General features: G+C 38.6%; 1 protein-coding gene and 1 pseudogene across 1 annotated transcript; one reads left to right on the forward strand and one right to left on the reverse strand.

Annotated features, from left to right (window-relative positions):
- Positions 1-6,996: 6,996 nt before the first annotated feature.
- On the forward strand, positions 6,997-11,975 carry LOC120292916 (putative disease resistance protein RGA1). The gene is made up of 2 exons (XM_039311474.1): positions 6,997-7,086; positions 8,933-11,975. Exon 2 carries the CDS (start codon positions 8,952-8,954, stop codon positions 11,973-11,975), a length of 3,024 nt encoding a protein of 1,007 aa, XP_039167408.1. The 5' UTR covers positions 6,997-7,086; positions 8,933-8,951.
- Positions 11,976-18,083: 6,108 nt separating this feature from the next.
- Positions 18,084-22,575, reverse strand: LOC120292917 (annotated as a pseudogene).
- Positions 22,576-22,814: the final 239 nt, after the last annotated feature.

Here is a 22,814-nt window from a genome sequence, read left to right on the forward strand (position 1 = left end):
TCAACTAACGGGAGGCGTACGCAACAACCCTACCATGTTGCATCAGCACGCAACCCAACCCTTTAAATGACGCGTCACTATAAATCTTGAATCCTCCAGGACCAGATGAAATTGTCAGCACATGCGCGGTAGTCAACTTTTCCTTCAGCTCTTGGAAACTACATTCGTACTTATCTGTCCATACAAATTTTTCTTTTTTCTTTGGTAGCTTTGTTAGAGGCGACGCTAACGATGAGAACCCTTCCACAAACCGTCTGTAATAACCTGCTAATCCCAGAAAACTTCTGATCTCTGTCACCGATGTCGGTCTCTGCCAATTGATCACGGCTTCTATCTTACTCGGGTCGACGGAGATTCTTTCTCCGGAAATCACATGACCTAAGAATGCAACACGAGTCAATCAAAACTCGCATTTGCTAAATTTAGCATACAACTGATGAGTTCTTAAGGTCTGGAGTACTACTCTCAGATGATTCTCATGCTCTTCATCACTTCTCGAATAGACCAAGATGTCATCAATGAACACGATCACAAACTGATCTAAGTATTCCTTGAATACTCCATTCATCAAATCCATAAAGGCAGCTGGTGCATTCGTCAACCCGAATGACATTACTGTAAACTCGTAATTACCATACCGGGTACGAAATGCTGACTTAGGACTATCCTCCTTCCTAATCCTCAACTGATGATATCTTGTCCTCAAGTCGATCTTTGAGAATATCGACGCCCCTTGCAGTTGATCAAACAAGTCATCTATCATCGGCAATGGATACTTGTTCTTGATCGTTACCTGATTGAGCTGCCGATAGTCGATGCACAAACGCAACGAATCATCTTTCTTCTTAACAAACAAAACGGGTGCTCCCTAAGGTGATGCACTAGGACGAATAAGTCCCTTATCCAGTAATTCTTGCATCTGCACCTTCAGTTCCTTCAACTTAGATAACGCCATTCGATAAGGTGCCTTTAAGATCGGTTCTGTCCCTGGTACTAGCTCAATTACAAATTTAATCTCTCTTTTTGGCGGCAACCCTGGCAATTCTTTTGGAAAGGCATTTGGAAACTCTTGTACCATTGCAATATCTTCCATTTTCAGCTCCTCAATTGTCATATCTACGACAGTTGCTAAGTACCCACGGCAACCCTTGTCTAACAAACGAGCTGCTTCCGGCAATGAGATAAAGGAAATCAAGGGTCCTCCTCGATTCCCGACAAACTCGAAGCTCTTACCCCCTAACGGGTCAAAATGAATCGCTTTACGATAGCAGTCCATTTTAGCTCATTGATTGATGAGCCAGTCCATGCCAATTATCAAATCGAAATCATACATAGCTAGGACTAACAAGTCAATTTTCCCCACTCGCTCACCAATCTCTAACTTGCACCTCGAACATCCCAAAGCAGCAATAAATTTATTTTTCAAGGGTGTAGATATGCAAATTGCCGACTCCAACAATACAGGACTCAACCTTAGCATCCTAACATATTGCTCGGCAATGAAGGAATGGTTGCTCCCGAATCAAACAAAGCATAAGCAGGTTGGTCGTTGAGCGAGACCGTACCTGTGATCACGTTAGGCGCAGCTTCTGCCTGACCTTGGGTAATCGCGTACACGGTGCCCTGAACTAGAGGTCTCTGCTGTCCTCCCTGCGGTGCATTCTGAGGCGCATACCCTCCTATCTGTCTCATCGGTGGCGGCGGCAGCAACTAGGGTTGTCTTCCTTGGACAATTTCTGGCCATATGGCCTTGTTGGCCACATATAACATGCTCCCGGTCTAGAGTGGCATGGGGCTGCCCCGTGTCGCCTTCCACAAAAGCGACATGGATCGTTCCTACTAGGCATGGGCCTATTGAATCCACTTTTCTTGTTGGGCAGGCTTTGGAATCGGTTTCCAGGCATAGGCCTCTTTCCCTGACGAATACTTTCTCGCTAAGAGTTAAACTTCGATCCAAATGAGGCAGCTCTATCATTCTGATCTCTCTCGATCATCTGAGCCCTCTCATAAAGGTCATTATAATTTCTTAGATTTAGCAAAATCAGTGGACTCCTCAACTCCGGCCTAAGTCCATCTCTAAATCTTCTCACTCGGTTTGCTGGATTTTCAACTAATTAAGGGGCATATTGCGACAGTTCAGCAAACTTTGCCTCATATTGATCCACAGTCATAGAGCCTTGGCGAAGGCGTTGGAACTCAGCCATCTTCATCTCTCTAGCAATCTCTGAAAAGTATTTCCTGTTGAAGGCCTTAACAAAGGCATTTCATTTTGGGGCTACACCTTCAAGAAATATCGCTCCTTGAGTGGTTCTCCACCAAGTACTCACAACTCCTTCTAATTGGTAGACTGTGAGGACCACTTTCTCAGTCTCAAAGCACATCCATAGAGCAAAGGCTTTCTCCAGTCCTTGGATCCACAGAGTAGCAACTTCGGGGTCTCTTGCCCTAGAAAACTTTGGTGGCTTCAATTTCAAAAACTATTCCACTGAGCTAGGCATCGGTCTCCTAGGCGGGAATTCAACAGGTACGGCGGCAGGTGCGGCTGCAGCAACAGCATTGGCAGCAACAATAGTGGTGGCTGCAACAGCGGCAATAAAGGCAGCTATTTGGTCCCGGGCCTGTTGCCCCATCATCTCACGCATAGCATCCAACGCTTGTGTGATCCCAACTGTTCCTTGATCAACTGGGGTTGCTACCCCAGCACTAACAGGATGTGGTGCTACTCCACTCGCGCTAGCCTCAGCTGGCGCTCTACCTTGGCCAACTCGGGCACCAACTCTTGTCGGCGTCCTAGCTCGAGTCACAGAAGATAAGGTCCTTTGCCTAGGAGTCCTCGGCTCCTGATCACTCATCTTACAGGCTTTCTACGAAGACCTGCCTTCCAATTCAACACCGAATTAGAAGTCGAGTGATTACAACAAACAATTATACCAATAAACTATCACAGACATGCACCAGCATGGATTTAAAGGCCTTTCCTACTAACTATCCCATGGTTAATGCTCCTTATCACTCCAATCTTGAACTTCACTCTGATACCACAAAAAGGGGATGTCACGCCTCGATCCTCAGGCATGCACACATCCCTTACCTTTGGTCGATTTTAAAGTGCGATATCCCAGGATTAAGTATCACCGACCCTTTTTGTTTATTACACATGCGGAAGCAGTTATAAATCCCCAGACAATAAAACAATGGGATAGAAAAGCTGGCCATATTTTTCATATCGAAATTCACAACCACACTTTTGTTAGCAGCACGACTCATAGAATATTTACAATACTATTCAGAGCATACTTGTTTCACACTTATCTACACTAAGACAAGGTTCACAAAAGGGATGAGATCTCAATGCACATCCGGGTTATATAGTTGAAGTTGCTTTTAAATGGAGACATTGTGTTACAGATTATTCCCGAGGTAAATGCTTGAAAACTGCAGGAAAATCATGGTACGAGCTGGAAGTTCTTATCTATCGAGGGCTAAAGTCTCTGCTACAAGGGCTGAACCCCGAATGGAAGACATCCTGCAGGCATTGGCCAATATAGGAAATCTTATGGAAGACAAGCACAGCAACAACTTGGAGTGGAACGTCACCCTTAAGGACTGGTGGAACAATTTCTGAAGCTGAAGCCACCTAAGTTTAGTGGAACAGAAGTCCTGAGGAGGCGGAACAATGGATAGATGGAATGGAACGAATTTTCAGGTTGTTGGACTGCAATGATGCTGAGAAAATAACTTTGGCAAAGTACCAACTGGAGGGAAATGCAAAGTTTTGGTGGAGAGCTTCAAGAAAAATGATTTTTTCACCAGTGCGAGATAAACCGGGATGAGTTTGTTAGAGCTTTCAATAGGAAGCATTTCTCTCATTGTGCTAGGGATAAGAAGATCACTTAATTTGTTCAGTTAGAACAAAGGGAGTTGATAGTGGACCAGTATGAGGCAAAATTTTCTGAATTGTCTAAATATGCTCTCAGGCTGATTGAGGATCGAGAGGAAAAGGCTAAGAGATTCCTGAAATGGTTGAGGACTGATATCAGGAAACAACTAGTGCCTCTGAATATAAAGAATTATAATGAGATTTATGAAAGGGCACAGTTGGTAGAGCAAGAATTAGTGAGAGAGCGATAGGAATCCAAGAAGCAGATGACCTTTAGTGATATTCAAAAGGGTAAGAGACTCTATCCTGGACAAGGTCAGCCCTGGGAATCTAAGAAGAGGAATAATTTAGGAAATTTTGGAAAAGCCAAGAGTGGCCCAGTTCTAGGGAAGGTACCCTACTAGGGTAATACTTGTCAGAGGTGTGGTGGACATCATGGGTCAAGATTTTGTAATGGCCCCGTAGTCCAGGAGTTCCTGTCCGTGCATGTTCGTGGTGACGGGATCATGATGGGGATGTTGCCGCCGTTGCCAGCCAATGGACCGGACTGGGTGTGATCATGTGTGTGATGGGTAGCGGATGACGCTTTTGGATAGCCGACACTAGATGATGGCTGACACTGGATGATAGCCGACACTGGATGATGGATCGGTGTACATGATTGCTGTGGGGTCGGGTACTTTTGGTTATAGCCGAGCTTAGTAAAGCCTTGGCCTTTTGATTTACAGACTCTTGATGTGCGATCAAATTATGTAAATAAAAGTGGTTCGGCTCTAACTTTTATATATATACGAAATGTGTAGTTGGTGTGCATTGCATTGTATTATTTAGTTTGAGTATGGGTTAGGGAGATGTCGAATATGCTTCCATTATATAAACTGCGCTAGGACTGATTGAAAAAAAAATATAAACCCCCAAGATATATGGACCCACTACAACTCTATGGTATCGGAGTGAATATTGCCAAGTCAAGTGAAAGGTAAATGAGCTATGGTAACTCTAATGATTCGGGGGCTGTTCGTGGGGTGCCACATGTCAATAATCATTTTAGTAAGTGCAGGTCCACTAATTGAGTTGTATTATCTTCTCAGATGTCAAGTGCCAACTTTATAATATTGGGAACTCTAGTGAGGAGATAATCAAGAAAGAGCTAAAGTCCGAACCTACCTTCTTTCGAAAGATATGAGCCAACTGATATATATTAACTATTTTTTACACCACATCAATTATCCAATGTACTTTTTCTAACGCAACTAAAACATACATCTCATCTTATAATGTACATTAAAAAAGAAACTAGATCATTATGTACCCCATTTTAAATTCGAATCTGTCCGACGTAAAAAGTGTCTTCATTGACACTGTTTCCTATGATGACTACAATATAAATGTATAATATATTAGAATATGCACCACATGTATATTACAATACACGTGTGCTTAATATTAGATTATATTTTTTCATTTTATTTCTACCATGAAGAAAGTAATTAATATCGATCATACATACACATCTCATAGCAAGTGGATGACAACTTTAAGAAATGCTCAAATTATTCCTATGAAATAATGAAATGTGAGTTTGAAAGTGAAAGTAGAGTTACAATCTCCATTTTGCAATTTAGAAAACAAATGGGCAAAAAGCTCAAAGGACGGCACAAATAAGCGATCTTTAACTACAGAAACCAACCAATTAATTTCAGGAAGAAACCCATAAGGTCAAGATTGGTTAGATTTAAATTTAATTTTCAAATTTAAAATATAGTTGTCGAACTATTTGAATAAAATATGCAATCAACTGTACATAAGCCACCAAAGATAAGTTTTTAATATTCTATGTAACCTTTTTTATTCCAAAGATGAGACCATAAATAAAACCTCTATGGTAGTGCTAAAGATACCACTGAGTCATAAAGATGTAATCAACTATACAATTTGATAATATACGTATAATTACCACAAAAAAAAAATAATGTATGTAAAATTTACAAGTGTACTGGAAAATTTCACTAATCTTAAATCTATCTAATTTCATGCAAATGTAAATTCTAATACCGAGAAGTGTATAATCAACTAAAATCAAAGTAAAATCTTGACACAATACTAGAGTTACACAATTACCCTTAAAAAAAAGCATATACTAACATATCAAAATTCACAAGGTCAACAACCAAGAGTGTATCCGACCAAAAAAAAAAAAACAAGAGTGTACTGTTATTTTAATACAATCATTTCCAGAAAGATTATTAGTATTCCAAGAGTTAACAAAAAAGAATATATTGATGGCTAGAATGCTCTAGCCACATCATCTAAAATAAATTGTTAATTGAGAAGAATATATAACATAATCTTCGAAATTTAGTCTTATTATTTGTTCAAATTATAATATCACAACGTTCAGTAAAAAATTTAATACAATAATGAACAGTAAAGTATAGCCTATGCCTGCCAATGGGCATTGAGACTAGCGTATAAGCATACCTAACAAAAGGCAAAAAAGAAAAAGGCAATGTCTAATTTCATGAATTTAGGAAATGCATTAACAAAATACGGAAAAATAATATATATATAAGTAATGCTAAATCAAATCGTAAGCAAAAAATAATACTATAAAGAGTACCTAATTATTAATATCAATATATCCATGTTTATAATGTAGAAAAGAAAACGGCAAAACTTTGTTTAAATAATATTTCCATGATGGTAGAGAAAAAAAAGGTATTGGGGAGACCATCCAATATGAAAATAGAATTGTTTCAACCCGGTCAAAAAGAACTTAACCATTGCGAGATTCCTTGGAAGATTAAATACTTGCCAACATTTTGGGTTTTACACTTGAACATTTCACTTTTGACGCTTACACTGTTCATGCTAAAATATGATTATTGGATATGAAAGAACCATTCCGTTGAACTAAAGGAAAGTAATCAGACGTGACCCCTTTTGCAAGAATGAAATGCAAAGAAATCCCTTTCTTGTGGTAACGGTAAGTGAGGGGGCAAAGAAAGGGATCAATTCCCAAGTTTCCTTGTTGTGTCAACATACGAAAGGAATGTTCCTCTTTTCTTTCTCTATATGATGTGCAACGAGCATAAATGCAGGCAGCACTCAGGAACCATTTCTTCATCGTTTCTTATCTTGTTGCTTGTATTTCATTCAGGCTTGCTGCTATCAAATTCGATCCTTCGGTATCACCCGTACTCCTGGTAACTTTGCTCTCAGTTATTTTCAACATGCATGCATCGATTTATTGTTTTGTGAAATATAGGATCACTGATTTGTTTTCACTAGCAATTTCATTGCCTCTGAGAGCATGTTAGACGAGTAAACACAAGAAGCACGTAAAATCTTAGACAATAATTACCGACCTTGGACCCGACTTTGGTGAGGCTCCATATGCATATTGATTTAGGCCTCACTCCTATAATATGCATGGATGATGAGAATTCCTATTTTCAACATCTCAAGTTGGTCCCCCCACAGCCCGCGTGGTGGATTTCAAGCTCTACACTTTCACAAGCATCAGCAAAACAACTAAATGCTTGTTTTTTTTATTTATTAAATAGTCTTATTTCAGGTGCAATGCTCGTGTGAAATCATCTGTAATAAGTCCCTCATAATGACATTTGTTACTAATTATATGCAATTGCATAAAGGAATAATATATTTATGAAATATGAAACAAACCCGACATGAGAATTCATTGAAGTATGCAAAAGGATTGTCATGCATAGAGAAAAATGCATTAAAAAATAATGATTAAGACTAATCCTATTACTGGGGGGAGGATGAGCATGTCGCAATTTAACTAAAGTAGATGCGTTACGGTGCACAATAATTTATTCAGAAGACTAATCATACTTCTTATGAAAAACAAACGATTGTTATCATGATAAGATAAATAGTTGTTGCATTTTTTTTTTTATGTAAAATGAATAATAGATGTTGTTGCGATGTTTTGATTTGATTGTGTATATTGGATAGAGCTAAATGAGAAAAAGAATATGTTTGGGGATAGAAATAAGAGCCCGACTTAAAAGACAAGAGAGATGACTTTTCTTATAGTAATTGTTAAAGAAAAGCTACAAATTTGAATTAAGTGAAGGATTCTAAACTAATCAATATGGTTACAATAAGAAACTAAAAAATAAGAGATTGTGTACATATGGTATATGCTAGAAAAAACGAGAGGTATGTCTGACGTTTTGCCCCTTCACGGGAATTTTTTTAAAATCCCTAATTATAGGGTTTTACATTGCATAAATGTGCAAGTTTTGAAATTGCCTATTATGGGAATAAATCTGTAAGGCAGTTTTATTTATTTATTTCGAGAATAGGAAACAGTAAAGGAAGACAACAAAATGTAGAAGCATTTATTCTTAGGAAGCAAATAATTTTGAGAGATCAGCAAGGAGAGTGAACTTCCCTGATCAACTGTATTGTTTTAGTAATATAATAGCAATATTGTCATGTGACAATATGAGGAGAGTTTTGAATTGAAAGGTGTAGTGTTGGCATCAACATGTAAAAAAATCCATCATGTTACCTAAGCATAGAACTTTCTAATTTCACATAAAGAATCCCTATCCTAATGTGCATTGCATATTTATAATCGTATATGCACATATATATCAATAACTAGTTAATCGTAGGTCACATCTCAAAGTACCCGAATCACAGCAAACTAATATTTCCTAGGCATATAACGTAAGTTTTGTTACCAACTTTGTCATCCATTAAAGCCATCCCAAAAGTATAAAGAATGATAGGTCATCTTTTTACAAAAAGGTAAAGAATGAAGCCTTCGAAAATATAGAAGTGTTCTTGTGGGCATCGGATGCGACCTTGGTGGGTCCACATATGTTATTTAGACTTGCATGGATGACCCGGACTCCTATGTATGACAGGTAAAGTCAGTCATGTAAGTTGATAATTAGATTTGTCAAGCTTTCGATTTGCCAATCTTAGGCGAGCATCAACATTAACTTGTTATACATGTCGTGAGAAGTCCCTACCCTTGGACAGACTAGACTAATATCTTCCTATCCACAGAGAGATAGAGAGAACCAAAATGGCGGAAGCTATCATCGTCGGTATTGCTGGAAAGATCGTTGCTTATCTGGTTCCTCAAGCACTAGATAACGTTGGAATGTTATGGGGCGTCAATCGTGAACTCGAGGCGCTTGGGGACACTGTCTCCACTCTTCAGTCTGTACTAGACCATGCAGAAGAGCAATACCACCGGAGTCCCCAAATCAAAGTTTGGGTTGATAAATTGAAAGAAGCTTTCTATGATGCACAGGACATGCTTGAAGAATTCAATATAGAAGCTATGCAACGAGAACTAAGGGGCCACAATGAAATGATGAAGGAGGTAAGGACATTTTTCTCAAGTTCAAACCAACTTGCTTTTAAAATGAAGATGAGTTACAAACTAAGAGCCGTGAGGAAGAGAATAGAAGCCATTAAGGCTGATAAGGGATTCCACTTGGATGAGCGCCCCGAGAGAGAGTGGAGGAAGAGAGAAGAGACACATTCATTTATACGTGAGGGAGATATTATAGGGAGAGAAGATGATAAGAAGACGATTGTGGAATTTTTACTCAACTCAAACGTGCAAGAGAACGTTTCCATCCTTCCAATAATTGGTATTGGGGGGCTTGGAAAAACAGCTCTCGCTCAAAGCGTGTATAATGATAAGATGGTCAGTAAACAATTTAACTTAAAAATGTGGGTTTGTGTCTCTGATGACTTTGACATGAAAAAAATAGTGAAAAATATCATAGCTTGTGCAGAAAAGGAAGAATCAATTGATGATGCAATGGAACGATTGCAAAGTAAACTGAGGGGAGCAATTGATGGAAAGAGATATCTTTTAGTTTTAGATGATTTGTGGACTACAGAACTAGAAACATGGTTGAGCTTGAAAACTTTATTGTTGGGAGGTGCTAGAGGAAGCAAGATCCTTATAACTACACGCCTTCCTTTGGTTGCGGAGATCACCGGCACTACTCCGCCTCATCTTCTCAGGAGCTTATCTGAAAGTGCGTCTCTCAAATTACTAATGCAAATTGCTTGTTGTAAAGAAGAGGAGATACAAAATCCCGACATGCTAGCTATTGGTAAAGATATAGTAGGAAAGTGCTCTGGGGTTCCATTGGCTATTCGAACTATTGGGAGTTTACTCTTTAAGAAAAGTAAACTTGAATGGTTGCGATTCAAAGAAAATGAGCTCCCAGATGTGTCTAGAAGGGAAGACGGCATAATGTCAATTCTTAAGCTTAGTTATGACCATCTTCCTTCACATTTGAAACAATGTTTTGCGTTTTGTTCATTGTTTCCCAAAAATTATAAGATAAAGAAGCAAACTTTGGTCAATCTTTGGATGGCGAAAGGATTTATCAAGCAATCAAATGGACCTCATCATTTAGAAGACATTGCTTGTGGATATTTCAAGGATCTTTTGTGGAGTAACTTCTTTCAAGACTATCAGGAAAATGAGGAGACTTGCAAGATGCATGATTTGATGCATGATCTAGCTTGCTTAGTTGTAGGGACCGAGTGTTGGGTAACATGGGATCACCCAAAACACAAACTTGAAAGAACTCGTCATATATCTCATGATTCAACTTCTAATTTCATGGGTAAACTTCCAATCTCACGATTGAAAGCAAGCACACTAAGAACAATTTTGCTCTTCACAAGAGATTGGAGAGGGGAACCAACAAGTGAAGCAAATCTACACCGACTCATTCAAAGTTTCAAGAGGTTGCGCATCTTGCATCTGCATGCCGCAAATGTCGAGAAGGTGCCAAGGTCCATTGGTAAGTTGAAGTATCTCACGTATCTCGATCTCTCTTACAATAAAGCACTCAAAAGTCTTCCTAACTCTATTACGAGGTTGCAGAATTTGCAAACACTTAATCTTAACTATTCTAGCTTGGAAGAATTGCCAAAGGGTATAAGGAAGTTAGTTAGTCTTCGAATTCTAAACATAGATGATTGTGATAAACTTTATTATATGCCATGTGGATTAGGGCAATTGAGTTTGTTGCATAGGTTAAATTGCTTTATATTGCCCAAATATAAAGCTTTTACTAAGAATTATTGCGGACTTGGGGAGCTAAATAGGCTTAATAACATCCGGGGAACACTTTCCATTAAAAATTTGGATAGCGTGACAAATGTAGTAGAAGAATCCAAGGCTGCGAACCTGAGAGAGAAGCATTCTTTGGAAGTCTTGGTTCTTTCATGGGACATTTTCAATATTACTGACGAAGCAATAATTACAAAGAGAGATGAAGCACTATTAGATGGATTGAGGCCATCCGACAATCTGCAGGAGTTGATTATTGATGGATATAATGGTGAGAGTTTCCCGATGTGGATGACCGAGTTGCCCAATTTAGTTGAGTTAAAATTGGCGTGGTGCAAGAGATGTAAACATTTCCCCCAATTTGGCCTTAGTAAGTTGAAGCGTCTTGACATCTCTGGGATGAACTCTCTAGAATATTTGCTTGGGGAGTGTCTAGAAAGTCTCACCTCACTTGAATCTCTTGATATCTATTATCTTCCTCGGTTAACTTCCCTCCCACTTAGTTTGTGGCATCTATCGAAGCTTGTGGATCTCTGTATTACATGGTGTTACGAGCTCGATTTATCCAAAGATGAAAGCGGCAACATCATCTTGGATTTCCATGGACTTCAGAGTCTCCGGTCTCTACGAATTGGTCATCTTCTCAAACTAGAATCTCTCCCACAGTGGATTCTACAGCTCCGTAGTCTCGAGTGTCTCTATATTTCCGATTGCCCCAATTTTAAGGCATTATCAGAGCAAATCGAGAAATGTGAGGAGCTGGATTTATCCAAAGACGAAAGCAGCAACATCTTGGATTTCCATGGATGCCTTCAGAGTCTCTGCTCCGTGACAATCTCTCACCTTCCCAGACTGACATCTCTCCCACAGTGGCTTCTACAGGCCCACAATCTCGTGGATCTCAATATTTGGTATTGTGACAATTTGAAGGATATACCGAGCAGATCGAGGTCCTTCAATCACTTCGGATTCTCAACATCATGCGTTGCGACTCGTTGACATCATTCCCTGAAGCAATGCGAAGGCTCACATCCCTTACTCACCTAAACATCTACGGTTGTGGAGAATTGGAGGAGAGTTGCAAAAGACGAGCAGGCGAGGACTAGGACAAGATCGCTCATATCCCGCACATATCATATGAATGGCACTTCACTTAAGTTATGTGGGGACCTTGTTTCCCATATTTTTACATGAATAATTTTTTGAATCGTGTTTCGAATACTTGATTTGATTTTGGGGGACATCCACTGATCGCTAGAGAGAGAGAGAGAGAGAGAGAGAGAGAGAGAGAGAGAGAGAGAGAGAGAGAGAGAGAGAGAGAGAGAGAGAGAGAGAGAGAGAGAGAGAGAAGGGCTTGCGACGTGATTTGGTTATGGAGAGAGAGGACAATGCCCACTTAGTTCAGCATGTGGTTTTTAACTTTGAATTGTTGGTGCTTCTAGAGAATTTTTTAGCGAAGTTGAGTACATCTGTTTGGCATCATCTGAATTTGTTTCTTTATCTTTTGATTTATTGCTTGATCTGGTGAAGATGAGCCGGGTTTGCTGATTTGGCTTCTCGAACTGGACTCTTGCAGCTCTAAAAACTTTGCTCTTTTAATATAATAATTATTATTTCTGTTTTTTTATTCTCTATTGTACATTCATTATCTTCTTTTTTTAAATGCATATTCGAATGTAAAGAATTCAGGTGTTGAACGACAGTGAGCATGTTGCAATTTCACAAAAGTAGGCGTAGGACGTGCATGATTGATGATTATTGATGGCGGCTAATAAAGAATATGAAAGTGCAATAGAGGTAGCTAATAAATATGATAGAAAGCTTATACATTAGTCATAACTAGAGAATGCAAAAAAATAAATAAACTAGCTTTATATTAAAAGATAGAGGTAGCTAATAGTATGATTAAATAGGAAATTCTAGGTTTGATTTTGTATGTTGACTAGAGCTGAATTAGAAGAGGAATATGTTAGGGGATGGAAAAGATAGCCAGACTTGATAATATAAATAAGTTGTCTTGTAGAAATTAATAAAGAAAAGTTATGATTTTGAATTAAAGGATATTCCAAACTAATCGATATCATTGTAATAGGAAATATAAATGGTAAAAGATTGTGTCCAAATTGAATATGCTAGAAAAAAATGAGAGATCATTATGTGACACAATAAACACAAAGCTAAGACTCCATTTTTTTATTATAAAGAAAGTGAATGATTCAAAACTTATTTTCCTCAAAATAAGTACTTGTATTGCTTACAAAAATGAATTAATGAAAAATATTTTTAACATTCACAAAAATTTTAAATATAAATTGTTATTTATAATGAAAATATTATCCATTGATTAACTATTTTAAGCAATACAAGTAATTATTTTAAAAAATCAAATAATTTATTTTCGAAAAAAGGGAGCTAAAAAATAAAAGCAAAAAAGAAAAAGAAGACAGCAAGTTGTCCGTGACGACCTAAGTATTCACATTCCACGAGCCCAAACTTTACATTCTCTCCCTCGTCTCATTTTGTCTCTTTTTGTCTCCGCTATAAAAGGTTCGTGCTAATATTCAATGGACGTGAGTCAGAGACGACGGGTCGGACGAGATCACAGCAGAGATCTTGTCGTGTGGAGCTTCCAGGATGAGATCGCAGCAGCCTCGTTGTCCTCGCTGGTGGCGGTGGCCGAGCTCAGGTTGGAGTCCGAGGACTCGGAATCGGAGCTTGGGTGCCTCTAGAGGCTTCATACAACAAGCCTCAGTCTCCCGCCCTCAACCACAGCTTCGACTTGCAAAGTCGCTACGGTTCACGTCCCAGTCGTCCGGAATCAGTCAGCTCCGGGAGTTCGAGGATTGGATCTCGAGTTAGGATGACTCGTTCCAGTTAGGAGCTGGAGAGGCATATGGTGCGGGAGACGAAGAGGGCGTGCCTTTCGAAGTAAAACGCCTGCACAGTCGATGATACTGGAAGCTGACTAAGAAAACTCTCAACAGATGAAGGAAATAACTTTGTCTCAATATGTTCACGTAGAGTCTATATTCTTTTTTTTTTTGGTTCATTAATTGCGTAATGAAACAGAAGAATCATCCGCTCATGGCTTTAAGGAAAGGATTGCTTGTCCCTTGCTTGAACTTGGTATGACTGGGACGAAATGCATTTGCTTTCACATTGCCTTGGCTGTTCTTAGGTTCTCTGTTTCCCTCCTTTTCACACTGACACAATTGCTTTTGTATGTCAAGATACGCAGTAGATTTACTTAATTTATTCTCACATAGGATTATATGATCGATGGAAAGGAAGGGCGCCGTTGCGCTCCACGTCGCAACAAGAGGAACTCCTGTCCATACTTGATCTATAACACTAATTTGTACGTGGCGTCTATCAAAGAACACTCTGATTTATTTGACCAAATATTATGTAATTTACTAAGATAACTACTAATAAAGTGATAATAGGCAATAGGTAAAAGCATCCCTGAAAGTAAGAATGCCCCTCCAATTGGCCTAATCAACGGCTCAAGGCCCGTGTGACCCTGTTGTCGCCTCTAAACTTGTAACTTCTCTCTTCTTTTTGGTGAGTAAGCAGCACTTTTATTTGTTGTCCTTGGGTTCTTCTTCTATATTGAAATACACGAAATAGGTTATTTGGCAGATTATTTTTCTTTATTTTTTTTTTATCTCCAAAGAGACTAAGCTTTCTTGAAATCATATCTTAATATCATCAAACCCTGACTAGATATGGTCGCAGGTCCATGCATTGGGCTGGAGGAGTTTCGATAGCTATGGGGTAAGCTGTGAAGAAAAGGTGATCAATTGATAATCTTGGGCATTGTCGCACCGGACCTTATTGTTACCCAGATCAAGTTAATTTCTTTGAGATTTGTTGTGATCTTCTAATTTTCTTTATAGGTGACAAGATTTCTTATTTTTCAAATTTAAATCTCTTTCAGAAGTTTCAAAATTTCCTGTTCGAAGCTCAAATTTCAAGAATTGAATTGTTTTTTGTTAGATATGTCAGAGCTTATTGCGATGATTTGCTACTACGGATTTGACGATGAGCATCTCGATTGCCCTTAGAAGTTTACTCTTCATGAGTTGCGTATAATACTGCCATGAGATGAATGTTAAAGTTCCATACGTCATGAGTTGTGTACAATACTGCCTCGAGATGAATGTTAAAGTTCCAGACATCATATTTATATCGCAGCCTCGGAACAACTATGGGCTATTTCTTATCAAATTTTACAATTTTTTTTTTCGTTTGACATATTTTAACCATTTTTTTTATAAACTTTCACGAGCATATTATCTCCGACACATGTTTACATTTTTAGGGCTTTAAAACATGAGAAATTTTGACAACGTGTAAATATTTATTCGTTATTCTCTTTAATTTTTCCACATTTTTTTAATATTTGAATAACATAATTAATTTTAATAGGAAAGTGAAAATTGTTAGGACCTCGAAAGCTCAACCTCCTTTCATAATAACTTCCCTTTGCTTTTTAAAAAGCACAAACAAATAAATCCTAAGAAAACTCAGCTAACTTTGATCATCATGATTTCTCTTCTTCTATTTCATCACATGTCATTTGCGAAACCAAACTAAAGTTAGGTAAATTGGAGCTTAACGATTGAGTCACATCATTACAAACTCTATTCCCTCCCACTTCCCTTAACGTTAATTTAAAATGCCAGAGCAACATATCAACATAAACTTGCGTTAATTATTAAATTGGATGCAATCTTTTACATATCCCATAGATTATGAGAGATGAAGTCAGGAGTTAGGACCACAATTAAATTGGGAAGAAAGTGACATAAACTAATAAGAATAAGTTAAACCTAATCAAGACCTATTTTCCTAATCATTTTCCAATTTTTATTTATTATTTATTTAATCTTTTATATTTATATTTATTACTTTTTCCTTTTCTCAGACCACCATCCCAGAACACACGGAGTTCAATTTTTTTTCTCTTTCCTTTGAACCTTCTCTTTATCTGTCTCTCACGTCCAAACACAAATTCTAGTTAGTTGTCTAGGTGAATCAATTTCATCTCTTCCTTTTCTTGCTCGTTGCCAGACTAACCTACCTCAGACACCAAACCCAATTCGTTCATCCCCAGCGGAAATACAGCATCAACCTTCTCATCGATGGACATTATTTCCTACCTTCACCTATTAAACCGGGTCCATAACGAAGCTTTCAATTGAACATAAACTAATTTAGAACCGACAAGAAAGTTCATGCAAGAGCTCCAATTAATACCCCAGCATCATTCGATAATGTAAAACCAGCAAGCAACAACCACGATCCAGCACGAACGCAAACACAAATTTGCATTGCATTTTACATCCACTCCTAGAGAAGACATGATCTGGAATTCACTATTGGAAAAGATATGCACAGCAAAAGGGATCTGCGCTCTAATGTATTAGTCTATATGATCAGTCTATGCTTCATGAACACACCAATGACCATGACGAGTATTTACAATTAAGCACTAACATATTTAGCTAATCACCTTAGAACACCGAAAGCCTATCAAGGCTGAGACCTTCTGGAATGGACTCAAAAGTGAATATCAATTTAGATTTACTTAACCTATACAACTGGTACAGTGAATCGTTCAAGCAGACAACTCAATCTCAGTCAGATTCGAAGTCATATTTATACCAATACAACTAGGGCATTTCACCAAACAGTCGTTGTGCATTCGATTAAATGGCACAATGCCGCCATGAGATAGCGAGAATCACAACCCAATCAGTACAAGATTATCAAGACTGAAGCGCAGTTATTACTATAATCTCAGACGTCTATGACAAAGCTCCTGGTTTCTATTTTACATACGTAACACTCAAAACAGAACGAAGAGCTTTTGTCTCAGTGAGGAGCGATTATCAGTCACAATCGGTAGTTCAACTAACCAGAGAAAGTCTTGGACGCGTCGAAAGCAATGATCAAAGCCGGTGAATGAGAATCGAATGAGCTGTGAGTAACTTCGAGCACTCTGACCGGATAACGGAGCAGAAGCGAGAAAAGTACAATCCAGCGAGATGTTTGACAATCTGAATACGACAGACTTCAATGACAATTCCAAAAGAATCGAAGGTAAAGCTAAGAAATATAGATCCTGAGTTGATAGCGCCACTGAAGTCGAGCTCCTGAGTATATAGCGTCGATGGAATTTAGGCGTACATTGGTAACACAAGTGAGAATACCAAGAAATCAATTGTACTGATTAAATCAAAAATCGAGAAAAAAAAATTGTGTTATTTGTTTCGATCACAAGAAAAGTTCACAAATAGAAGCCATTATAGGCATCTTTGAGGCGTCTACTTTTCTGAAATTTGCTTAAATTTGCGATGGCTGTAACTATTTTGAGCTTGTTGAATAGCTGAATTCTTCTCTTTGCCACATTTGAACAAGTGCAATAGGACAGAGAATTTCAATTGGTCGGCAATCAAAGAACAAGTTCAAACACAAGATTTTGGAAACTTGATTGAAGGACGAGATTAACAACAAAGAGATAAACTTCGCTTTTCCCTTTATATTTATGTCAGATTATTCAGGATGAGGAAAAATTGAGATGCAAATCACCACAATCAAAAATTGAGATGTATATATTTAACTTCGCTATAATTAGCTCGTTAAAAGGCCAGACCAGAAGGTGTCAATTGAGAGAGAGAGAGAGAGAGAGAGAGAGAGATTGGATAACTTGGAGGAAATCACACCAGAGCACAGGTCTACAGGTTCTTCAACCATCATGTCAGCTTCTCAAAGGCACACAGTCGGGCTTGTGATGGTTCTCCCCGCTAGACGTTAGTTGAAATTTGCCTTTTGAAACTGAAGGTACAATTTTAAAGCATAGCTCTTCATTCGCTCTCCTCAGTTTATCCGCTCCCTTACCCTTAGCCTCTGAGATAAGATAAACAGAAGAACCAACAAAAAGAACCAGTAGAATGCATAATTTCATATCCACATAATTCCACTTCTGATTGAGAAAGCTTTTATGCCGAATAAAACAACTTGATGCCCTCTAGTTACAAAAGTCAGGCCTGCAGGAAAAGAAACTATAGATGCACTCCAAACTACAAAATTACCCTAAACTTAGCTCTGCCAGCAAAGTTTCCTCCCGCCCTCATGCATAATTTCATAAGCAAGTTTGTATTTCTCAAAAGATGGGGCACAAAACTCTACATACTTGACGGCAATTTCACGAAGACTCTTGACCATCTTAGCCTTAATTTCATGAGAGCTACCTCCTGATTGAAAATCACGTATGGTGCCATACTCAGCACTCCTTGTCCACCTATGTAAGATGTAGTGAGATGGAAGCTCCCAAATATCTAGAATCTGAAACAATCTCAAAGCATGTCTACACAATACACCCTCCGATTCAAACATTTGACAGCCACAACTCACATCAAGATTGGATGAACAAAAGGTAACGATATGTTTCTCATTCTCATTGCTGCACTTACAGATCAAGTATCTGTTGATGAATAAAAGGTAGCTTTGTAGAAGTTCCCTCTGGAAAAATTTGAAAACAGAAAGGGTATAAAGCCTCCTACATTGCTCTTCCATCGGTCCATTTGTGTGCAAAAATGCCTGCAAGTTGAATGAGTTACAATCTTCCATCCTTTCATTGCCATGACGTTGCTCCAAACCTTGCTCATATCTCAAAACAATATGTTCCGCGCAAGTATAGTGGAGCCCAGTTTTCACACTTTTCATATGTTTCCTTCGGCCAAGCATTTTCCCTTAAGCCATTTTTGCTGAGAAGAGCATCCCACACAGCATCAAATTCACCAACGGTATGGCTGATAAACACATTTCTCATATTCACATTTGCAATCACCACTCAGTGGACTCAAATCCTCACATTCTTTTGTCTTAATTTGCCACATTGAGAATCGCTGATGACTCGAAGGAAAAACCTGTTCAATCACTTGCAGAATGGAATCATCATGATCAGCTACTATCGACTTGGAATGGCAGCCAGACATTACCCTGAGCCATGTCTCAAACAACCATATGAAGGACTCCTTTGATTCATCAGCAACTAGAGCACACACAAGAAGAACCGGCTGCTTGTGGTGATTGACACCAACAAAAGTAGAAAATGGCACCACATAATTGCTTTGCTTATAGAAGGTATAAAAAAATGATGGCATCACCAAACTGACTGCAGGAAAACCGAGATCCGCCATCGGCCCACAAAAAACTCCTACAGCAACCCATCTGAACATCGACAGCATAAAAGAATCTGATGACCTCAGTGGATTAAGTTACTTATTATAACAAGAAAATGCGGTGATTATCGACAACATTCCTACAACACTAGTTAAATTAATTCAAAGTAGAAACAACATTTTTTCAAACTCTTTGAAAATAAAAAATTCATGCGTTCTGATAAGTTACTCATCATAACAAGAAAATGGGGTGATTATCTTCATCACACTATATGAATAAAGTTTTAAACAGTACATGGCGAAATTTCCCAGTTATTTATGCAAGAGCTTCAAGTAATACCTCAGCATCATTTGATAACATATAAGTAGCAAGCAACAACCACAATCCAGCATGAATGCAAACACAAACATGCATGTTATTTTTACATCCATTAAACATATATTCACATTCATTCAAAGCAAAGATATGTACAGCAAATGGGATCTGCACTCCAATTTATTAGTCTACATGATCAGCTAATGCTTGATTAGCACACCGACAGCCATGCACGGAAAATTTACAATTCGGCACATCAACATTTTTGGCTGATTTCAAGGAGTAAGCTTATCGCCTTAGAATGCCAGAAGCCTATCGAGACCAAGACCTTCAGGAATGGACTCAAAAATGAATATCAATTTAGATTTACTGAACCGATACAACAGGTACGGCGAATCATTGAAGCAGACACAGATGATGTTAGTCAGATTCGAAGTCGCATTTTCAATAACACGGCTCAAGCATTTCACCAAACGGTCGATGTGCACTCGATTAAATGGCCCAATCCGTCAACGAGATAGTGAGAATCGCAACCCAATCGGCACGAGATCATCAAGACTGAATCGAAGGTTATTATTAATATAATCTCGGACGTGAATGGAATGATGTTCTCAACTTCCACGCTCAATGAAAATTGGAAAGCTCCAAGGGCTCCAAGTTGTCGGAGGTTGAAGGAATTCTCCTTGGTTCAATAAACTCGAGTTCATTGATGGTGCACACAGATTCGAAGCTCAAGCGCGAGAACATCGCGATTTGAAGAGCATGGACGTGGCGAGGTCAGCGGCGGAGAAGGCGTCTGGAACACGTAAAGGGCCGATAGATAGGCTTTTCGGCTCCGATTCCTGTGCGTTTTGAGCCTTTGAGGGGCGTTTCACTTCTCCTTTCTCCTGCCGACGTCGTCAATTCTCTCACGAGAGCTTACGATCACTGCCGGCGTCCGGACAGCATCCGGTGGCCTCTTGCTCGCTTCTCGCCCAACTCCCACCATCTCCGCTCCGGTTTTGATTGATCTCTGAGGGAATCGAAGGCTTCCAGTGGAAGAAGATGATCATGATCGTGAGCTCTTCTAGACGGAAGTGGATTTCCACCAAACGGAATGAATGTGGCTGGACTCCATAGATGGATCTTTCATTGATCTTTATTGTTTTTTCTATTATTATTGTTTCTGTTTCTTTTTTCTTCTTTTTTCTCCATTATACATTTATTATCATTTTTTTTAAATGCATGTTCGCATGTAAAGAATTCAGGTGTCGAAGGACAGTGAGCATGTTGCAATTTTACAGAAGTAGACATATGACATGCATGATTGATGATTATTGATGGTGGCTAATAAAGAATATGAAAATGTATCTTTCGATAGGAAAGTAATTAACATTTTGCGAACATTTATGTAGGAAAGTTAATCGTATTTAAAAGCCGTTTGGTGATATCAACACGAACTATCCTCTAGAAGGGGAATATCATCCTAAACATCAATGCGGTAGGACTACTTCGACTATTAACCTAATTAAGGTTTAGTTGATGGAATAATGAGAATGTTAATCACATTTCCAAACTAGAATACGATTTGAGCAAAAACGTTGGTTCAGCTATTATATTCCAACATAGAGATCGCTATAGTTAGGGGATTTAATTTTCTTTCTTATGTCTATGAAGCTCTCAATTCCTAGTTTCAACTATATAACAATTGTTCTCAAGATCACTATCCAGTGTAGGAAGAGCATTATTAGGAATAAAAGCATTCGGCATTCGCAAGATCTCAGTATGTAGCATGTAATTCTATTTTCCATACAAGCTTCAACGAGATCATTCTACGATGCAATAAACACAAGGCTAAGATTCCATTTGTTTTGAATAAAGTGAATTATTTGAAAATTATTTTCCTTAAAATAATAATTTATATTGCTTACAAAAATAAATAAACGAATAATATTTTCATTGTTCATGAAAAAAGTTTAAATATAAATTATTATCGATAATAAAAATATTATCCATTGACTTACTATTTCAAACAATATAAGTAAACATTTTTCTAAAAAATATTTTAAAAATCATTTATTTCCGAAAAAAGAAAAGCAAGACTTCCGTGACGACCTAAGCATTCACATTCCACGAGCCTAAACATTACATTCTTTCTCTCGTTTTTATTTTCTCTCTTTTATCTCTGCTATAAAAACTTCTCAAAATCGGTTCGTGTTAATATTCCATGGACGCAAGTAAGAGAAGACGGGTCGAACGAGATTGCGGACAAGATTGCGGCCGAGATCTTGTCCTCATCAAGGGCTCCGGATCTGACCTCTCTCATGAGGAGCTTCCAGGATGAGATCGCGGCCGCCTCGTCGGCCTCGCTGGTGGTGGTGGTCGAGCTCATGTTGGAGTCCAAGGACTCAGAATCGGAGCTTGGGTACCGTCTAGAGGCTTCATACGACGGGCCTCGGTCTCCCGCCTTCAACCTGAAAAGACGGTAAGACAGAGCATAGGTCAAGAGGCAACTCTAGAATGAATGGAGATCACATTTAGAGTTTAATCGGGGAAGATACGACCTGAAGAAAAAGATTGATGAAACTGCTTCGCAATAAACTTGAAAAAAAAGAAAGATATAGAACAGAGAATTGGAATTTCGTTACAAGAATTTCATGATAGGTGAGAGCTAGATCGCAGAGCAGAGTCTTACACTCAAAAGAGTGTGAGACCTGTAAACATTCGATTCTTTCAAATGAAAAAGGGCTAATCTAGGATGTTCAATGGCAACCGACTCGTATCCGTCTAATTGCTCATGGCATCCTATAACGATTTGGTATGTTACTGCAGCAAAACAACGCGAGGTCGATGCCGTGACAGGGATTGAGCGCTGAATCACCGAGTTGTCCAGCAGGAAATAACAGAGAGAGAACCTTAATGTGTAAGCGACTCAGTCTATAGAGATTCAAAATCACATCGAAATTCAAAAAACAGAATGTTGGTTGCCAGTTTTTTTCTTCTTGTGTTTAAGACCGTCTATTATAAATGATAGTAAAAGTTGTGGACACGAAGGCTTGCCACATGTGACATTTAACTTCGCACACCTCGCAAACACGAAGACTTGCCACATGGTCCACGATCCATCTATAAACTTGTCACATGGCAAACACAAAGGCTTGCACGAACGGAAAATTTAACAATGGGAATTTTTTTCTTCAGATTTGACTGAGATAATTTAGCAGATGTACCTCTAAATTCCCTTGGATGGCCTGTTCGAAGATCACGAGCCCACATGATGTATTGGCATCGCAAATTGAGTCCGCTTCTGTGCTAGAGGAGAGACTAGAAAAAAAGAGAGGTTGGATTATG

Source organism: Eucalyptus grandis, chromosome 4, assembly GCF_016545825.1.
Source record: "Eucalyptus grandis isolate ANBG69807.140 chromosome 4, ASM1654582v1, whole genome shotgun sequence".
Classification (NCBI taxonomy): Eukaryota; Viridiplantae; Streptophyta; class Magnoliopsida; order Myrtales; family Myrtaceae; genus Eucalyptus; species Eucalyptus grandis.

Bases quoted from the DNA above. Each gene is read 5' to 3' on its own strand.
- LOC120292916 (XM_039311474.1), top strand. From the start codon at position 8,952: ATGGCGGAAGCTATCATCGTCGGTATTGCTGGAAAGATCGTTGCTTAT.